Source organism: Rhinoderma darwinii, chromosome 13 (genome assembly GCF_050947455.1).
Source record: "Rhinoderma darwinii isolate aRhiDar2 chromosome 13, aRhiDar2.hap1, whole genome shotgun sequence".
Taxonomy (NCBI): domain Eukaryota; kingdom Metazoa; phylum Chordata; class Amphibia; order Anura; family Rhinodermatidae; genus Rhinoderma; species Rhinoderma darwinii.
In genome coordinates this window covers 24,616,820-24,636,413 of record NC_134699.1, presented here as the reverse complement: position 1 = coordinate 24,636,413, position 19,594 = coordinate 24,616,820, and the positions used below count along the sequence as shown (strand labels likewise).

Below are 19,594 nucleotides of genomic sequence, written 5' to 3'. Positions count from 1 at the left end.
CGGAATAAGGCCCGTTAGTGACCGACGTAGAAACACGATGGGCCGGTCACTAACGGGATAAGGAGCGGCTATTGTTATTGCTGGAGAAGCCTTTTAGCAACTGAAGAATCTGAAAGAATTTTAAAAAAAAACAGACTTTGAAATCCTTGTTGTATTCAGGCTGATATGATAAACGTGCATGTACGTAGTCGTATTCTGTGAGTAAACCTAGGTGATGTATGTCAAGCAAGATGATAGACCCTGAGAATCCCTTGATCAAGTATGTTGGTAATAGTAAGGTGCCAATACATTAGACAAAACTAGGCCAAACTCACTGATTTTGGCATAATCGGTTGATGAATTAGTGTGTATGGGGGGGGGCCACCCGACACTTCACAGATGGCCGATATTCCCATAGGGCATAAGCCACCGTCAGAGGGGTCTGGCAACAGCTTATTCCCATCTCCCCATTAAACATAAACATGAAGGAGTCGGGAGAAATAACTGTTCGCCCAACAGTTATTTCATGGGTATGGCACCATTAGGCCCATCACTTTAAATTCTACCATTTCTTATCTATAATCAGTTACCATGGAATGATGCCTTCAGACTGTACTTTACACTGATGTCTGTACTAGAGGTAGTCTATACCATATCTTATGGATACCTATTAATTTCTTCTTTTCACAAGTGCTTTCCAATCCTAAAAAATGACAAACACAATGGATTTTAAGTGCTGACCACATAGAATACTTGTTTGTTGCAGATCCTATAAACAATGTATTTATGTAGATAGGGCTGGAAATAGGAATGCAGTGTTCTAGGTGGTTAGATATCTTGTGTAGCTACAGAGGAAATTAAAGCAAAATTAGGATACATTAGTTTGCAATGTGATGTAGTCAGCAACAAATCTGCGATGTGTAAACATAACCTTTAAATGACAACCTACAGAGCATCCCACTCATGGACCATGTTCCCATCCAAGCAGAGGCCCCCATAACACCTATGAAGCCAAATCCCGCAGCGTCATTTGTAAACTCATCCAGTCATAACACGACAAAGCATGGCTTCCCGCCCACTGGCAGAGCTGCACGATGTGCTTACAGGTATGGCTCCGTGAGCCTGCTGATTAATAGATGCCATCACTCAGTGTCCAGCTGGAGGGTGCAACTTCCCCCCCAAGAACAGAGATAACGAGCAGCCAGAATAATGAGCAGTGACAGGTCACTCGTCATTCTGATGGGATGTAATTAGAGAGCCAGGAAGGAGAAAGGCGTGCATGGCGCAGTGTGCTACTGTGCGGGAGAAGCAAGGAGGGAGATCGAATGTGTCATCCACAGAATGGTCAAAAAGCGTACAGGTTACAGAGATAAGGTGAAGTGTGTCATTGTCATTCTCAAATGATATCACTTTAAAGGACAGGACACGCTTATAACACTTTATAAACATGATGTTTTAATGTATAAACCCAAGTCTGAGGTCACAAGATGACTTTCAAAGTCCAGTGCCGATAAGTTTCACTGGGCGGTTATTATATTTCCGTGATATTTCTGCTTCAATCTGTAAGAAAAATGAGATCATTTGTTCTTTGTTCCATTTCTTGGCCCATTCTGAACAAGCCCAGCTTCTTGCTAAAAGAGCAAACAAGCAAGCATTTGGACACTTAGCTATCCACCTCCATCTAAACCTGAACTTGCCACTAGGTCCCAACATTCACCTGCTTCTGAAGCTCACGACTCCTCTCTTGAAGAAGCAAAAGCTTAGGTTCCAGGCTCTCCTTCTCCTCCTGTGCGGACTTTCCTCTTTCCAACCATGCCTCTCTCTTCCTCTCTAAGAGCTCTGCTTGCTTTAGGCGCTGCTGTAGTAGGTCTGTTACTCGATCAACATACCTGTAACATCATATGACACATATAACTTGACCCCAAGACCTTGATCTACTAAACACAAATCGCTGAGATCCCAGCAAGAAGAATCTATACAGGGAAAACAAATCATACTAACCGTGGAGAAGCTAAAATGAGGAAAAGATGGCGCATTTTGACGTCCGTTAAGTGTCCGATTAAAACTCTAACATGCAATAACATGGCATCGACTTTTTTCCGGGTCTGTCCTTGCAGAATGGGTGGGGCTGTCTGGAACTGTGTGACTGTGATAATGTCAGTGTCACCATCAATACCCTGAAGCCACTGAGCGAGGAAGAGCTCCATCTGGCAGGGAGAATAAAAAGAGGGGATGAGCAAGAAGGAAAATATTTGGAAGAGATCAGAAGATAATGAAAAAGACAGAATATAGAAAATCAGGTTGAAATAGGAGAAGTGGAGAGACACATATGCGTATGCAGAAATAATGCTCGAAAGAACAAGATGAAGGAGCCGAGAGGAAACAAATGTACGATTGATGTCGAAGACAGGTCAGGGCTAGAGAAGAAAAAAAGATGAAAGCACAATGGCGGAACACAGAAGAACAAGAAGCAAAAGATTGAAGAAAAAAAAAGATCACAAGAGAAGGCGAGAAGCACAGGGATGAGGCAAGATGACAAAGCGGAGAGCAAAGATCGGGAATAAAAAGAGAGGAAGATACAGAATGCAATGAAAGGAGGAAGATATGCAGCAAAATAGCAAAAGGCCAAGAGAAGCAAGAACCTGAAAACCATGATCATGATGCAAGAGGGAGAAGAGAACAGAAAGGGAAAAAGACAAAAACATGGTGGAATAAGGTGCAATAATTGGAAATCGGACAGTCACCTCCATCAATTCATCGACAAACTGATTGCGAGTCTCTGTGTTTTCAAGAACTGTGAGAGCATCAGATCCTCGAGCCACACCTGGAGGGACTGAGAGACACCACAGCTTCAGAAAAGGTGAATTTACTGAGTCAACCTTAAAAAGTTACAGGTTTCAAAACAATAAGCCTAATTCTATACCCAAGAATAAAAATACAATTCCTAAGCGAGTGTCGATCACAAGTTCAAGAACGTATGTATTTCATTACTGTGGGAGAAAACAGAGATGGGAGAAGCAATGTTGGAGGACTGAGATGGAGTATCCACATGTCAGAATGACCAAGACTGAACCCATCTCCGTTCTCCAGAATTAAGCCCAGGAAACTTACTTTGAAAACTTACAATGACACCAATGCCGAGAACCTGTACTTAGGGAGAATCTGTATTTTGGGCCTAAACAATTAAATATTCCTACAACTCTCAAAGGATATGTGACTGCCATTCACAACCCATATCCGGAGATGGATACTGTAACTAGTGCTGCTAGAGTTAGCATTAACACAGGTTAGTGATGATGTCTTCCATCAACTATCTTCAGTTTTAGGTCTCACCATCATGCCCATCTCCCAGAACAGTGATGATTTCACCGGGCACAGTTTCCTCGATGTCCCAGACTATGCCATCAGCTCCTGTAGCCTTAACGAGAAAAAAAAAAAATACATAAACATCATATTACGTAATAAAGGATAATCAGTTAAAGAATGTATTTTCAGAGATCTATAGTGTTTATTTTTGACAGAATGACCAAATGCAATATATTTCCCTACAAATCTAAGAAAATAGGATTTCAAATCTGTGAGTAGATATTTAAAAGGAACACTCCAGGAAAAAGTAATTTCACAACAATAACAGCTGATTGAGGGAGGTCCCTGAACTGGGACCCTCCTGCAATCAGTTTAAAGGGGTTGTCCACTTTCTTTTTAATATATTTTTTTTAGAGAATAGCCAATCATACCGTTTTCTAATATACATGTATTAGGAATTCTGCTCACATACCTTTCATATATCAGTGCAGTTGCCTCGGTGTAAAAAAAAAAATTTGTAAAAAATTGCATAGCCCATAGATTAGTCTATAGTAAGGCATCTGTAGCCCGATAATAGGTGAATGATAGGTTATTGAGGAGCAGAAGTTGTCAAGTATTTCTACCTACAGCAGCATCTCAGTATCAAGTCCGTCAGTGTCTGCGTAGGAGCAGATCTTACATTCTTCTCCATCTCCACTGTGTTGTGTTTTTTGAACAGTGAACTTTATTAACATGACCTAGAGACAGGTAGCCAATTGATAAATCATCTAGAGACAGTAAATACAGGCACAGTGAAGTAGTTGTTTTGTCATTACTTCACCATTAGTCCCATGCACTTAGCCCATCGATGTGTCCCCTATGATGCCCCAACACATGTATGTCATGTAACCCTACTGCTAACTGAATGCTAGAGGTCACATGATGTGTGTGAGGGAGGTCACATGACTGACGCCATGTTTAGTCCTATTCCGTTAGCTCATGGATGCATTTGCTGTGACTGGGGTCTCTCTCACTGTTATATGAAAAAAAAAAAAAAAGGTATGCGAGCAGAATTTCTAAAACACCTATATATTAGAAAACGGTATGATTTCCTATTCTACAAATATTTTTAAAAAAAAACAACTGGACAATCCCTTTAACATTGAGGTGGAGTCCAAACTGAACAACTCCTTTAATAACTACTAGTGTCCACAAGAAGACATAATGAGAACTCGGGTGGATAAGAGAATGATGGAAGAGATCACCTGTATACATGACAAAGTAAGGGTGTGTTCAACGCAAACTCAAAAACGTCTCAAAATACTGAGCTGTTTTCAAGGGAAAACAGCTCCTGATTTTCAGACGTTTTTTGAGCAACTCGCGTTTTTCGCTGCGTTTTCTACGGCCGTTTTTGGAGCGGTTTTCAATAGAGTCTATGAAAAACGGCTCCAAAAACGTCCCAAGAAGTGTCCTGCACTTCTTTTGACGAGCAATCATTTTACGCGCCGTATTTTGACAACGACGCGTAAAATAAAGGCTCGTGGGAACAGAACATCGTAATTCCCATTGAAAAGCAATGGGCAGATGTTTGCAGACGTAATGGAGCCATCTTTTCAGGCATAATTCGAGGCGTCAAACGCCTGAATTACATCTGAAAATAGGTTGTGTAAACATACCCTAAAGGTTAAAAAAAAAAAAAAATCACCCTAAACATTTCCTCCTTAACCCCTTAATGACCGGGCCATTTTGCACGTTAATGACCAAGGATTATTTTTTGTTTTTTCACGGTCGCATTCCAAGAGTCGTAACTTTTTTTTTATTACGTCGACATAGCCGTATAAGGGCTTGTTTTTTGCGGGACGAGTTGTATTTTGTAATTGCACCATTTTTAGATGCTTACAATATATTGATTAACTTTTATTAACTTTATTTTAGGAGAGAATTGAAAATAAGCAGCTATTCCAGCATTAATTTTCACGTTATAAATTTATGCCCTTTACTATGCAGCATAAATAACATGTTACCTTTATTCTACGGGTCGGCACGATTACGAGGATACCAAATATGTAAAGGTTTTATATGTTTTCCTATGTTTGCACAATAAAAACCCTTTTAGAAAAAAATTACTTGTTTTTGCATCGCCGCGTTCCAAGAGCCGTCATTTTTTTATTTTTCCGTCGATGTGGCCGTACGTGGGATTGATTTTTGCGGGACAATGTGTAGTTTTCATTAGTACTATTTTGGGGTACATAGGACTTATAGATGAACTTTTATTTTATTTTTTATGGGGGGAATGGGAGAAAAGAGAGAATTTTGCAGTTGTTTTTTGCGTTTTCTTTGGACGCCGTTCATCCGGCGGTTTAATCTATGTGTTCATTTTATTGGTCAAGTTGTTACGATCGCGGGGATACCATATATGTGTATGTGTGATTTGTTTTGACCGTTTTATTAAATAAAACCACTTTTTGGGGCAAAAAAGTAGTTTTATTTGACTTTGACTGTAATTTTTTTTTTCACAAACTTTATTTAACGGTTTTACTTTTTTTTTTTTTGTCCCACCAGGGGACTTCACTATGCGATATGCCGATCGCATATATAATGCTTTGGTATACTTCGTATACCAAAGCATTATTGCCTGTCAGTGTAAAACTGACAGGCAACCTGTTAGGTCATGCCTCTGGCATCGCCTAACAGGCAGATGCTGAAGACAGACCTGGGGGTCTTTGTTAGACCCCCGGCTGTCATGGAAACCCGACGGCGACCCGCGATTTGTTTGCGGGGGCGCCGATCGGGAGACAGAGGGAGTTCCCCCCTCTGTCAAACACATTAAATGCCGCTGTCACTGTTGACAGCGGCATTTAATGGGTTAAACTGCCGGAATCGGCGCGCGCTTCGATTCCGGCAGTTGCAGCAGGAGCCAGGCTGTGTATAACAGCCGTGCTCCTGCCGCTGATCGCGTGGGTAAACTGTCAGTACCCGCGCGATCACAGGACGGATATATCCGTCCTCCTGCGCGAACTAGCAGCTGCTGAGGACGGATATATCCGTCCTTCGGCGTTAAGGGGTTAATATACTGGCATCTTACCTCTGCTCCTGAAACAATGTCCCAGTCTATTTCCTCTGATATTTGCGGAGCTGGAGTCTCTGTTGTAGTTTGTCCCAAATTTCCCCAGTCGATCTGTCAAAAATAGGACATTTTAAAAAGTGCAGTGGCAGTGGCCATAGACTTGGAATACATATGTCTGCACTTACATCTCCTTCCTCTCCGGAATGGGAAATCTCCTCAACCTCTTCAACTTCTGGTCGCTCTACGGTTACTGGGACTTCTCCTGTTCGCCACTCATACACCGTGGTATCTCCATGTTCCTGCACATAGCAGATGAGAGGAAGAGCCTGTTCAGGGGAGCTGAAGTAGAGAAAAGAAATACTTAAATCCCGTATTATTTCTATGTATCATAGACCCAGCACTTTCATGTTTTATTACTTGCTTTTCTCTACAGCTATTGTTAGATTTCAGGTTACAGGATATAAAACATTTGCCAAATTTTAATATTCTTAGAATACATTCCATAAAAGATGTTTATACATAAAAAGATCTCAAAAACAACGCTGCAAATTGATGGTGGTTATCCCTTCAAGACCGATAGCACAAAACTTCACATTGGCGCCCGACGCTCACAATGTAACTTCCCTATGTCGGATATCCACACGCTTTAGGATCAATAGCATAGGAGGACAATTAAACTAAGCATGAGCCATGGAAGTAACACATACGAACGTTGGGAGAACATACAAATGTCATGCAGATATTGCTCCTGTCTGATGCACGGCATCAATGCTTACCTATCACAGACAAAAGACACACAGGCCTGGTACAACTGGATGGCAGGTAGCAGTCCAGCAGCATCTGATCCAACTTTTCTTAGGGCTGCTGGGACATCGCGAGCTAACATCTGAAGTTCCTTACGAACATCTTCTCCCTACGGCGGGGAAAAAAATATAGTGGAGCTGCAGCATTATGTGGTGTGTAATGAAGGGAACAATAGAATGAGCTATTATCTGTGCAATGTAATAGGTGTCAGGATTTACAGGAAGATCCATATTAAGAAGTATGGTCTTCGGTGCGGTGAAGGATTTTTTCTTTATGTCTGCATATTAGAGAATAAATAAGTGCACTAATAAATATCAAGACACTCAACTGAGAAGTCTATTGTTTTACTTACTACTCTATGTTGATTTTATAACGCAGGAGGTTTAATATAGAGTAAAAAATACGGACATTTTATTGGTGTACATTAAAATCAGACGCAGGTAATAAAAAAGACAGTACAAATCACATAAAAGCCAATGGTGAGTATCCGGAACAAAAAAATATATATGTATGGTCACAAACAAATAAAGGAAAATCATTCTCCACAAACCTCCAAACACAATAACCAAGGTGGAACGACTGCATGTAAAAGCCAAGCAAAAAAAAAAAAGTATCCAAGTTAAACAGCTTGTTAGTAGGCAAATTCCTGGGGCAGGTATGTAATGCAGATTCTGGCTTGGTATCTTTTTCTGAACTTCAGGAGAGATATAACATTTCAGGGACATGTTTTTTTCATTATCTCCAGCTACGACATGCCTGGTGTGCCCAATTTGGCGCTACGTCACCTCAGGTGGGTTTCTCTGGATTAGAGGACCTGATTGGTGCTCCAGATCTCTCAGGGGGTTCTCACTAATTTGTACACCTTCATTCCATCAATGGGAACTAGACCATTTGATAAGGCATTTTTGCGATGGAGGGATGATGTCCCTACCTTGACAGAGGAGGACTGGCGGGAGGTGGAATCCTCTTTTTTTTATTTAGTGGTGAGTGCAAGGGATTTTCTAATACAGTCTAGGTTCTTGCATAGGATCTAGTTCGGCTTCAGCGGATGGGAGCATTGACTTCAGATAGTTGTTTCCGCTGCCAGTCAGACGTTGGTACCTTTCTACATTGCATGTGGATGTGTCCCAGAGTTGCCCCCTTTTGGTCGGAGGTGGTAGAATTTCTTCATACCCATTATGAGTTTCCGCGGCTTCTTACCCCTCAGATATGCCTCTTGGGCATTATGGATGACATTATACACACCCGCTATGATAAGATATTCTTTCGCTTTGTTATGTTCTGTGCCCGGAAGATTGTAATTATGGCTTGGAAGAGCACAGATCGCCCGAGTTTGATCCACTGGCTGCAACTAGTAAATAAATATATACCTATGTATAAGAAGCTCTACCTTAGTGGGAAATGTCCGGATAAATTCGGGAAAATGTGGTTGGAGACTCTAGAGACTGCGATTTAATTGTCACTTGAAAGTGGCGGGAGGTGGGGGGGTTTGAGCACAAGGATGAATGTGTGTGTATGGTAGTTGAATTCAGTTAGGCTCTTGGGGAAGATAATCTCATTTATTTTGTATATGTTATATAAGGCATCTGCTCTGGATTGACATTTCCTTCTGATACTCATGCCTTTCTGAACGTCTTTTGTTTTGTATCGATTGTATATTGGTACGTGTTTTGTACAAACGTTTTAGAAAATAAAGCCTTTTAAAAAAAAAAAAAAAAGTATCAAAGAAACAGTAATATACAGCTGGTACAAAAAAGCGTATGGCCCGGCATAAGTAAATGTTCAGAAGGAAAGTGCCTAGGACTAGTGACCATGCATACCCACCCAACCCGATCTATACCCACCCAGGGTCGGGTGATTATGCACCGTCACTGGTCCTAGGCACTTGCCTTCCAAACATTTTTGTCTTAGTTAGGTATGCCAGGCCATACGTTTTTTTTCTTTGATTTTTTTGCTTGGCTTTTACATACAGTCATTCTACCTTGGTTATTGTGTTTTGTGGGAAATTATTTTCCTTTATTTGTTTGTGACCATACATATATATATATTTTGTCCTGCATACTCACCATTGGCTTTTATGTGATTTGTATTGTGTCTGTCTATTACCTGTGTCTCATTTAAACAAAAAAAAAAAATATAAGATAGGTACATAAGGAATATTGTTTTACAGTAAAAACATAGGGAACATGCATAGAAAAAAAAAAAAAAAGACATGGCATCAAATGTCCTTAATTTTAGCGCATATAATCCCCCTCCCCATCCGAAGCATGACCTCAATATGCTGAACATAGTATTCTACAGAATTACGTTGTGTTATGACGGCTGTTGTAACCCACATAAGTGCCTTTCCCGGTGTCTGATTTTAATGTATATCAATAAAATGTATGTGCTTTTTACTCTATATGGGTTGAGCACAGACTATATTTGATCTACGTGCGTGGTTTTAGACCCTAGATATACAAACATATCCTTTGGTCGGATCAGTGTTTTGCATCAGTGCTATTAATGCAGGATGTTTGACAATCTGGAACCTGTCAGGTCCCATTGACGCCGTGCACTCACGTTGATTCCATAGCGCTTGCAACTGCTGTGATATTGTTCTCGCTGCTCCGCTGCTCCCTGCACGCACTCCTCTGCCCGACGCTCACACTCCACGACAAGCTGCTGACATCGAGTCATCTGTTTCTTCAATGCCGGGATCTCATAGCTCACATTGCGCATCAACAGACTGCCGCTCTCCGCTAGAGAAGATAGAAGAACCGTCAGTTAACCCCTTTACAGTTGTCTACACGGCAGATCATATTATTATTCATTTTAGATGGGAATTCCCATAAAATAAAAATATGCTTAACTCCATATGAAAATGTATGAATTTATACCGTACAATCCAGACTATTAGCGTGAAGCTTTCATATAAATACAGCGTCAGATTTTTCCAATTCACTGCAATAGTCAAACAGCTCCAAAGTGGTCATGGCATTTGTTTGATTTATGACAATAGTGAGGTTGTCAGAAAAGGGACCCTGTTATCATCGTGGGGTATGTAATAATGTGTTTTTAGTGAAAAGATAAAAATAAAACATTAAAAACCATGCCTAAGAAGTCTCGAAAGTGTGCTATTTGTCCTTAACTTTTCAGGATATGAAATATCCACATATTACAGGAACACTAATCATATTCCAGGTGTTGCTTAAAGGGGTACTCCCAAGATTAACATTTATCACCTATCCACAGGACTCTAGAACGGGGGACCCGCACCCCCCGTTCCTCCACACTGCACGACCACAGTGAGGAGAGCTTTAAATGGAGCAGCGGTAGGGCGTGCGCGTTGCCAATACATTCAAAATCTATAGGACTGACGGGGACAGCAGAGTACAGAGCTCCGTTATTTCTGTTATCCGCAAAGACATTGAATAGGGCAGCAGAGCGAATTCAAGAAGAACCGGTGCACACATACCCACGGCTCTTTTACTGTTTTATTTGTGGCCAACATTTTCTCCATATATTTTAAACCATTAAATACTAATTTGGATGGGAAAAACAAAAATACAACGAAAAAAATCTGAAATATGTTATTTTTGTCAAAATACATATGGAGGGCATATAAAAAGATCATACATACACACAACACAAGTTTTGGAGATGGGAAAAATACCACAGTGCCCCCATAACAGAGCAGAAGACAGAGGAGTGCTACTGTCCTTTATAGCTGGGTAGAGTGCTCAGCATACAGGAGATACATTTTTATTCCTATGGATCATTTGATTAGTCTTTCAATATGGGAAAAATAAAACTTTTCAGGGAGGCGGACATGCAGCTCAGAGCGTTATTGAATACCCATAGATATATATGGTTTTCATAGACGACAAGAAGTATGCCATAACACTTGTGTAGTATTACATTTTTATCAAATTCATAATTTTACATATTATGTAATTGAATGTATATGAACCTTACCCAGATAGGTATTATCCACCAGGTATAGAGATATCACCTCCTGCCAATCCTGTAGCAAAAGAATAAATACAATAAAATGACAGGGGGAACCATGTATTGTGAAATATAATCACAGGGAGATCATTTATTAACTAAACAATGTTTTTTGGGCACATAGGAACTTATTTATTTAAACCGCAGCGTACCCTAAAAATTCTCTCTCCATCGTAGTGTAAATGGGAACGACATTTTCTGGAATCTCATTCACCTACATGTAACATATGTCCAGTGATGTTTAATAAAAAGCATGGAGCCTAGATCCCTACACACAAAATGTGAATAAGATTACAATTAAAAAATAGCCCGTAGCAACCAATCGAATTCCATTTGTCATATTTCTAGTGCATGTAACCTGGAATCTTCGCTTTTAATTTGCATTGGTTTTCGTATATAAACTCCACCGAGTGTTGGTGCAACATTATACAATGCGATAGTGTCAAATGCCTTGACACGTCACATAAGCCAAGCAACAAGTGACAGACACCGATTTGATTACATGCAAACCAAATGCAAACTGAATACACATAGCCATTCTAGTGTCACAGCAAACTTCTAATAACATGAGACGAAGACTGCATGACAGTTCACCAAATTACACATCATACTGGTCATTATCTGGGATATTAGGTTCTATCGATTACGGTAGTTCATTTTCTGCTGAGAAGATTGCAATGACTTTCTCTTAAGAGACAATTCCTTCTAACATGCATATGAAGGTCAAATTCAGATGACCCCAAAATCTTCTATTAGGGTACGTGCACACGGCTTATTTTCGTCCAGGCAGAACGCCTCCAAACATCTGCCCATTGATTTCAATGGGAAAAACGGCGTCGTGTTCCGAAACAGAACGCCGCGTAAAACGGCCGCGTAAAAAGACACCCGTGAAAAAGAAGTGCATGTCTCTTCTTGAGACGTTTTTGGAGCCGTTTTTCATTGAATATAGAAAAACAGCTCCAAAAACATCCGTAAAAAAACGCCACGAAAAACATGAGTTGGTTAAAAAACGGCTGAAAATCAGGAGCGGTTTTCCCTTGAAAACACCTCCGTATTTTCAGACGTTTTTGAGTAAGCGTGTGAACATACCCTTAAAGAGGACCTGTCACCTCTCCTAAAATTTCTGTTTTAGTAAACACCTGTATTCCCCCAGGAAATAACAATACTGAAGCACCTTTTCTTATAACTCTGAGCTGTGTCGTTCCTCTGTTATTCTTCCTGGAAATGTATAAATAAATTGACAACTGGGTGTTACTATTTCCCTTGCCAAAAGGGAAGGCCCCTACACAGTCGGCAACTGTCAGCACCGATTGGACAGCGTCAGCCTGTGTAGGGACACACCCCAACTGGTAACAATCACTTGTCTATGTATTCATAAATTTGTAGGAGGAATAACAGAGGAACGGCACAACACAAAGTTCTAAGAAAATATGTCCAGAATTAATATTTCATGGGGAATTTAATAAAACAGACAAGTCAGAAGATGTGCTCTTTAAAGTAGATCTCAAGGCTCTCCCTTACTAAGGCTTTTGCGACTCACTATATGTCTGGCAATACCCTGATAATCTGCTTTTCTCACTGGTAGTTTAGTTACTTACCGTTCTTAATAATTCTATCCTTGTTGTGAGGGAAATCAGCTCTGCTTGCACTCAGTTTACGGTGCTTTTGAGCTTATACACCACAGCCAATCTGAACGAACAAAGAGGCAGAGAGGAGGGGCAGAGCAGCAGTGTGAGCCAATGATGAGTCAAGAGGTGGATTTCAGACTACCTCAGAGTCCCATTAGCTATGCTGTCATCACAAATCAATTCTTTGCTAATGGAGCAGAGCTACAGAGCAGGCAAATTGAAGAAAGTAAATAGCAGGTAAGCATTACCTAAATAGACTGACTTGCATATGCTTTTAAGCCCACAAATGGGCGCCTACATTAACCTAAGCCTTCTTCCAACAGGTCTCTTGGTAGGAGGACTGCAGGCTGTTCACTGTGGGACATCAAATGATTTTAACCTGTTGAGGACCGACCGCTGTATATATACACGGCAAGTGTTTAAGAATGCTGCCTGAGCGATTGGGCAGCTGAATGTCGAGTGGGGCACCCTGGAGAGAAGACAGACTGGGTTTTCAGCGCTTCTGTCTTCTCTGTACCCACGTACATAGCACTCAATGAGAATAGAGACAGTGGTCTGGGTGGTCATGTGACTGGTCACATGATCGCAAGGAAGCCTTTAGTGGAAGGCTACAGCTGGGTCTAATTAGACCCAGCACAGCCCTATCAGTGACAATAGTCGCTATACCAGGGCTGATTTTCCCTGCCCCAGTTACGGTTGGAAATTCTGGTATAAAAAAAAAATAAAAATTTAATAATAAAGTCCCCCAAAGGTATTTTCTGCCCTTTTAGGAACAGGCCATAATAATGAAATATAAAAGTAGAAAAAAAATGTAAATCAAAATTACACATAAAGTACACCCCAAAAAATGCTCCATGCTCCCCCCCCCCCCCTAATTGTCATGAATATAGTCTAATTTCCTTAGTTCTCCTGAGATGCAGCACAGACTGGCCAGTCTCCACGCTGCGGGTTGTCCATAATATGAAGAAAAGGAGGCATACACCGTCTCCTAGACTCCCAGAAGGAGTATGGAACTTGGTCTCTTAGGTTGCCATATGCAGTGTAGAGTCGCCTTCATCTAAGAGACACACCACAGAGCTTTTGTTCGCATGGACCCCTAGTGATGAAAACGTCAACATATCTAAGTCTGGTCAGAAGATGTTCAAGGTACGCTTTAATTCTACAAAATTTTTACCTTCATTCTCTGAGACGAGTATCTTCCAAACAGGTTCCTGGTTGCAGCTTCTGTTGCCTTTAATATCTCAACAATCTTTAAGCAGTGGAAGTAATTAATATCTAAGATAAATGGAAAAAATATATAAAAAAAATAATAATATATAAATCATATTCTGGATCCTCAGAAAATAGCCCTAATATCTTTACATGCCTTCTCATTATTTATATCACTATATCTCTCTCAGATCAGTAAACAGCAGGGGGAAACAACAGCAACTGTCGAACCTGGTCAGACCAAGCATAAATTAGCCAAAAAGTTGCAGATTTATTTTATTTCGCAACATTTGTGTGACATTTTAGGCTTTAGTGAACATGCTCCAAAATATAGCATAGTAAAACCTGTCTAAAAGATCGCCTCTGAGAAGACCGCTAACCATCTTGGCCATGACCGATATTCAATTCCCCTATATTCTGTGTATATTGGACTACCCCTCTAAAAGACCATTTTTCCCTGCATTGGGTGGTAATTTAAGAGAGGTTTCACTGTACTCCTAGTACTCTAGAATTCGGAGTACGTCTTGCGCCATTTTTATTTATAAGCAGCTGCCAGCACAAATATTGGAGCAAATCTACGCCTGCTCATAGCTCAGAGTTTTCAAAATAGGCCAAATGTATTAAGAGACATGAACCTTTTAGTACATTTGCAGAAAATCACCCCAACTATCTCCTTTACTGAGACCGGCGTAAGCATCTATGGCCGGTACCGTATATTTATAAAGATCTCTATAGACATTTCCTTGAACTAGGGCAACCATGAAGGAGATGCATGTCAACAATGCACCCCTCCCCCTTCATCTGATGTATGTGGGAAGGCAGAGAAGGTGAGTAAACAGCAAACACACCGCCCTCACACGTCCGATTATGTACTACAAGGGTCTGCGGTTTATGAGGTAAACAGTCGTGGCATCTGGGGACACAGCGAGTCCATTGAGCCCCAATTCCACCCCGGAAAATGAAATAAAGAATATGAGCTTAGTGCACGTATCTCACGTTACGTATAAAAACGCATAGTACAACTTGTATTATATCTTCTGCTCGTCCGGCTGAAATCAATGCTATCAGGATCCCATGTCGGGCAAAAAAAAAATGAAGATTTCATAGTCACAGCCCTCACGGTATAAAACCCTTTGCATGAGCGGTACACATTTATCAAAACTGTCTAACCGTAAAACTGCCCTTGTTGCTCATAGCAACCAATCACAGCACAACTTTAATTTTTCCAGAGCAGCTTAAGAAATTAAAGCTCAGTGGTGATTGGTTACTATGGGCAACAAGGGCAGTTTTACGGTTAAACAGTCTAGAAGTATCTGCCCCGATACGATTTATGCTACATTTCTCAAGTCTAACAGTAAAGCTGTACTTATTGCCCATAACAACCAATCAGAGCTCAGTATTCATTTCTTAAGCTGCTGTAGAAAAATGAAAGCTGAGCTCTGATTGGTTGCTATGGGCAACAAGGACAGTTTTATTGTTAGATAATTTTGATAAATCAGGCCCTCTATGTTGTTCTGACCGTATAAGTGACTTGTCATCCCCAGTATCTTACATGTTCCGGACAGAAGATTCCGGATATCCTCATGTTCTGGCATGTCCTGAAGTGCTTGATTAACTTTTTCTCTAATCTGCAGTACCTTGCTCTGCCATTTGAGGGTGCAGTGTCTTCGATCGACCAACCAATCTGTGAAGAAACAGAATGACAGCGGTCAAACATTGAGGCTGGGTGCACATGGTGCGTCTTTGTTGCATTTTTAGCATGCGTTTTTTTGGTTGATTGAGAGACATGAAAACGCACCAGACTGACAGACAATATTTTTGAAAACTTTCTTCCTTCTCTGTATTTCACATGGCAGAAGATGATTAAAATGGACCACCTGTTACAAGACTTGGAGTTTTCCTAATATACTTGATAATTCTCCGGTGTACCACTTTATTTTTAGCACAGGGCATCGTTCTTTGTTCCCCCGCACACTTACAAAACTCTGTTGCCACTGGTAGGATGTCAATCTGTATACAGCCAAGCTATACCCATTTACCCCCTAGTGGTGACAAGAAGTTGATAAAAACTTTTACAGTGTGTATCAGGGAACAGAGCAGTAGCAGCTGGGTATACTTTAACAGTGCACATACCCTTTCATACATGACTTTTTTTAAATCGGCATATTGGATCCCATTTATTTTTTGTAATGATTTTAGGTGCAACTTGTAGGTATGAACATTTATACGTTTTGTTTCTAGGCATATTGCAGGGGTCCTTAACTGGCGCACTGCCATGGACGCCAGTTGTCCGTACCAGTGGCTTTGACGGACGGATCCTCAGGCGACTGCCACATTACATTTTATCTAGGTGCATAGGATGCAGATACAATTGAATACTATAGCGGAGCAGGGAACTATCAGTTTCCTGCTCCGCCATCCACTAGGCTACAGGCCACTTTGGGCCTGAGGCGTATAAGACGCTGGGACAGGATCCCAGCACCAGCCCGCACAATAACATCACTGCATTGCGACGGCCTACGCTAGTGTCCCCTCTTGGCGTCTCATAGGCTGCATGATTATAGTGGCTGAGGAGGCCTGCCGTGCAGCTCCGTTTGTCGCGGGAACAAGGCTAGGTGAGTACAAGCTTTTTAAATTTGTTTGGGAGGGCCTATATACAAGGTGAGAGCGTGTGTGGCACTACATACAAGGTGAGGGGGGGGGTGTGGCACTATCTAGAGGGAGGTGTGTGACCCTTTCTACAGGGGGGGTGGCACTATCTACAGGTCGGGTGTGTGGCACTATCTACGGGGTGCGTGGAATTATCTTAAGGGGGAACTGTAGGGCAATATCTACATGGGGCAATGTATAGAAACTATACACAAGGGGTACTATGCGTAGCACTTTCTTCAGGGAGTGTATGTATGGCAATATCTGCAGGGGGAACTGTTGGGCACCATCTACAAGGGGCATGGTCTGGCACTATCTAAAAGGGGCATTGTGTGGCATTGTCTAAAAGGGGCACTGTGTGGTAACTATCTACTAAGGGCACTGTGTGGCACTATCTACAGCAGGAACGGTGTAGCACTCTCTATAAAGGGCATTGTGGCAGATAAGCCTCGGAATTCTCCACGTGTCTAACTGCCTATGGCAAATCCAACCAGTATGAAAATAGCTTTACTGTTCTGTTGGTATTCGGCTTGGACCTTCACCTGATGGCAAGCCCAGGTAAATGGACCTTCACTAAAAATAGTTGAGTACCCCTGGCATACTGTATGTTCTCCCCAATTTCAGCCATGTTGATAAATGTTCCCCACTGCAATCATCTTTCTAAACCTGACAAACGTACTCACCCAGCAATTTGCTGGTCTGGATGTCAATGGGCACATTTTGTAGGTCCTGTAAGATAATGAATTAGAGTAACATATGAAATACAGTTCACTGTATCTTCTAAATGTCTAATAATATATTAACAACATCAATTTACCATCAGCTACTAAGTATTTGCCCACATTGTTTGTTAAGGGGGTTTTATACAGAGCGATCATATAACGCTCGTTGCCGATAATTTCCCTGTGTAAACAGGGCAGCGATCAGCAGATGAAGGAGCAAACGCTTGTTCATCTGCTGGTCGTATCATTTTAAAAAAGTAAAATATTATCGTCATTGGCAGCACATCTCCCGATTTAAACACGGAGATGCGCTGTCGACATGATAATAATATATGGGGACGAGTGATCGGAGTAACGACTGCTCGTTCCCATACATAGCTCCTTGTGACAGGAGCAAACGAGCACCGGATCGGAGCTCGCTACGCCGGCCAAAATTGGCCAGTGTAATAGGGGCTATACACATCAGTTGTTTTTTAAAGGGATCAGGACAGGCTATCAAAATTTGATCGGGGTGTGCCTGACCCCCGGGACCCCCCACCGATCAAAAGAATGAAGGGGCGGCAGTGCTCCAGCAAGCACCACATCCCATTCATTGTTTACTGCAGCTCAGTCTCAGTCCCACACAAACGTTACCGAAGTGTCAGTATTGTGAATAGACATCCCGACCTGGCTGGAAGCGATGTCTATTCACTGTCAGGACACTTCAGTTACGTTAATGTGTGAGTGAGTGACAGCACATAGTGGTCTCGCGAGATCACTATGTGCGGAGTACACAAATGGAGAGAAGTGCATGACGCTGATTGGTCAGTGTCATACACTCCTCTGTACAACGCCCACTTGGTCAAAAAGTAAAAACACGCCCAGTTGTCTATAAAGAAAGTCATTAGCATAAATCTAAAATAGGTCATAACTTCGTCAAAATTTATCGTTTTTCTAAATAAAAAACACTGTTGTTATCTACATTACAGCGCCAATCACATTATATAGGAGATAGGGCACTTATAATCTGGTGACAGAGCCTCTTTAAGCTACGTGGGAACCCAGCCTTAGCGTTCCACTCAAATCGGAAAGATTTCGGCTAGGACTACAAGGTGACTCTGACCGCGCGTACAAAAATCACCGTCGTGCTGCGTACCTCGCAGTAAAGTAAGTGAATGCGTTGCAAGAAATCAAAACTTGATGGATTTTTTGCGACTGTCAAGTCGCAGTCATGGCGGGTCGTAACGCAGCCACATTTACTTACATTACTGCGATGTATGAAGTGCCACACAGCAAGCTAGCCCAATTAATACTGGCACCGGTCTCTCCCCCGGGGCAGCATGTAGAAGGTTATCAACAGGGCAAACTCGCTGTTGATAACGCTACCCTAGGCTACAGACGGACCTGGGGTTGTTTTCAGACACTGCAGAAAGCGTCACCCAGCGTGATTCAGAAACCGCGACTACATTTTCTGACACATTCGTGCGTGCGTGTAAGACAAGGTGGTACAGAGGCTTCATAAATATGGCCGGTGATCCGGCATAAATACATTGAGGAGTCTGTACCATTGTATCCCATCATTGTGAAGGCCCTGGTTAGGCTGTTTCTCTCCATAAAGCATTACACTACTGTACCGGACTAGACCTTCAGAGACTGGCATGGAATAAAGACAACGGGTAAACCTGGACTGAAATGTAGGTCTTCAGCTGTCATGGATCTACAGGTGCCAGAAAAGACTGACAGCCACTAATGCATGCTGGGACTTGTAGTTCTATGACAGTTGGAGCTCCACAGGTTGGCCTGCATGCCGCCTTCATTTCTGATAACTCCCAGGGCCACAAGACGCTGCACTGTCCGTGACTGTGCTCAAGAACCGTTCGTTGTCCGTGCAGCGGACATGCGACCGCCCCCTCCCCTCACAGACAGACCTGCATCCCGGCTCCGGTGACTCTTAGGACACGTGTACCGGACACACCGGTTTCCACCAATCACAGCTGACCGAGCTCCGCCCGTACACGGAATCCGCCAATGACAGACTAGAGTAGGACTACGCATCGAAGACAGAACGTTCTAATGGGTAGGTTGCAGAGGCAGGAAGTATCGCTAGGGGGCAGTACAAACGTCCATTCTGTTTTGTGCTTTATACCTTTGTGCCTAAACCCTGTGTAACCTTATTATATCTTTTCTTTTTTTATTGATGTAACTATAAACGCCAGTGTTTGTCCAGATAAGTGTAAACTTTATAACATAGGTTTTTTTTTCCCTATAAAATAGTTTCTGTA

General features: G+C 41.8%; 1 protein-coding gene across 2 annotated transcripts; it reads right to left on the bottom strand.

Moving 5' to 3' along the window:
• Positions 1 to 1,408: 1,408 nt before the first annotated feature.
• CDK5RAP3 (CDK5 regulatory subunit associated protein 3) lies at positions 1,409 to 19,311 on the bottom strand. 2 transcript variants are annotated; one of them, XM_075845310.1, is made up of 14 exons: positions 19,241 to 19,311; positions 17,295 to 17,340; positions 15,515 to 15,646; positions 13,928 to 14,028; positions 11,093 to 11,141; positions 9,698 to 9,876; positions 7,108 to 7,244; positions 6,517 to 6,670; positions 6,350 to 6,442; positions 3,313 to 3,397; positions 2,724 to 2,812; positions 1,981 to 2,186; positions 1,697 to 1,868; positions 1,409 to 1,539 (listed from the first exon to the last, which is right to left on the bottom strand). In XM_075845310.1, exons 1-14 carry the CDS (start codon positions 19,244 to 19,246, stop codon positions 1,474 to 1,476), a joined length of 1,515 nt encoding a protein of 504 aa, XP_075701425.1. In that variant the 5' UTR covers positions 19,247 to 19,311; the 3' UTR covers positions 1,409 to 1,473. The 2 variants fall into 2 exon arrangements, with proteins under 2 accessions (XP_075701425.1, XP_075701426.1); XM_075845311.1 differs by lacking the exon at positions 19,241 to 19,311 and adding an exon at positions 18,878 to 19,219.
• Positions 19,312 to 19,594: the final 283 nt, after the last annotated feature.

Coding starts and splice junctions, on each gene's coding strand:
- CDK5RAP3 (XM_075845310.1), bottom strand. Junction 15,647..17,294: donor CCAGACCAGCAAATTGCTGG/GTGAGTACGTTT, acceptor GTTTCTTCACAG/ATTGGTTGGTCGATCGAAGA. Junction 6,671..7,107: donor GTGTCTTTTGTCTGTGATAG/GTAAGCATTGAT, acceptor TCTCTACTTCAG/CTCCCCTGAACAGGCTCTTC.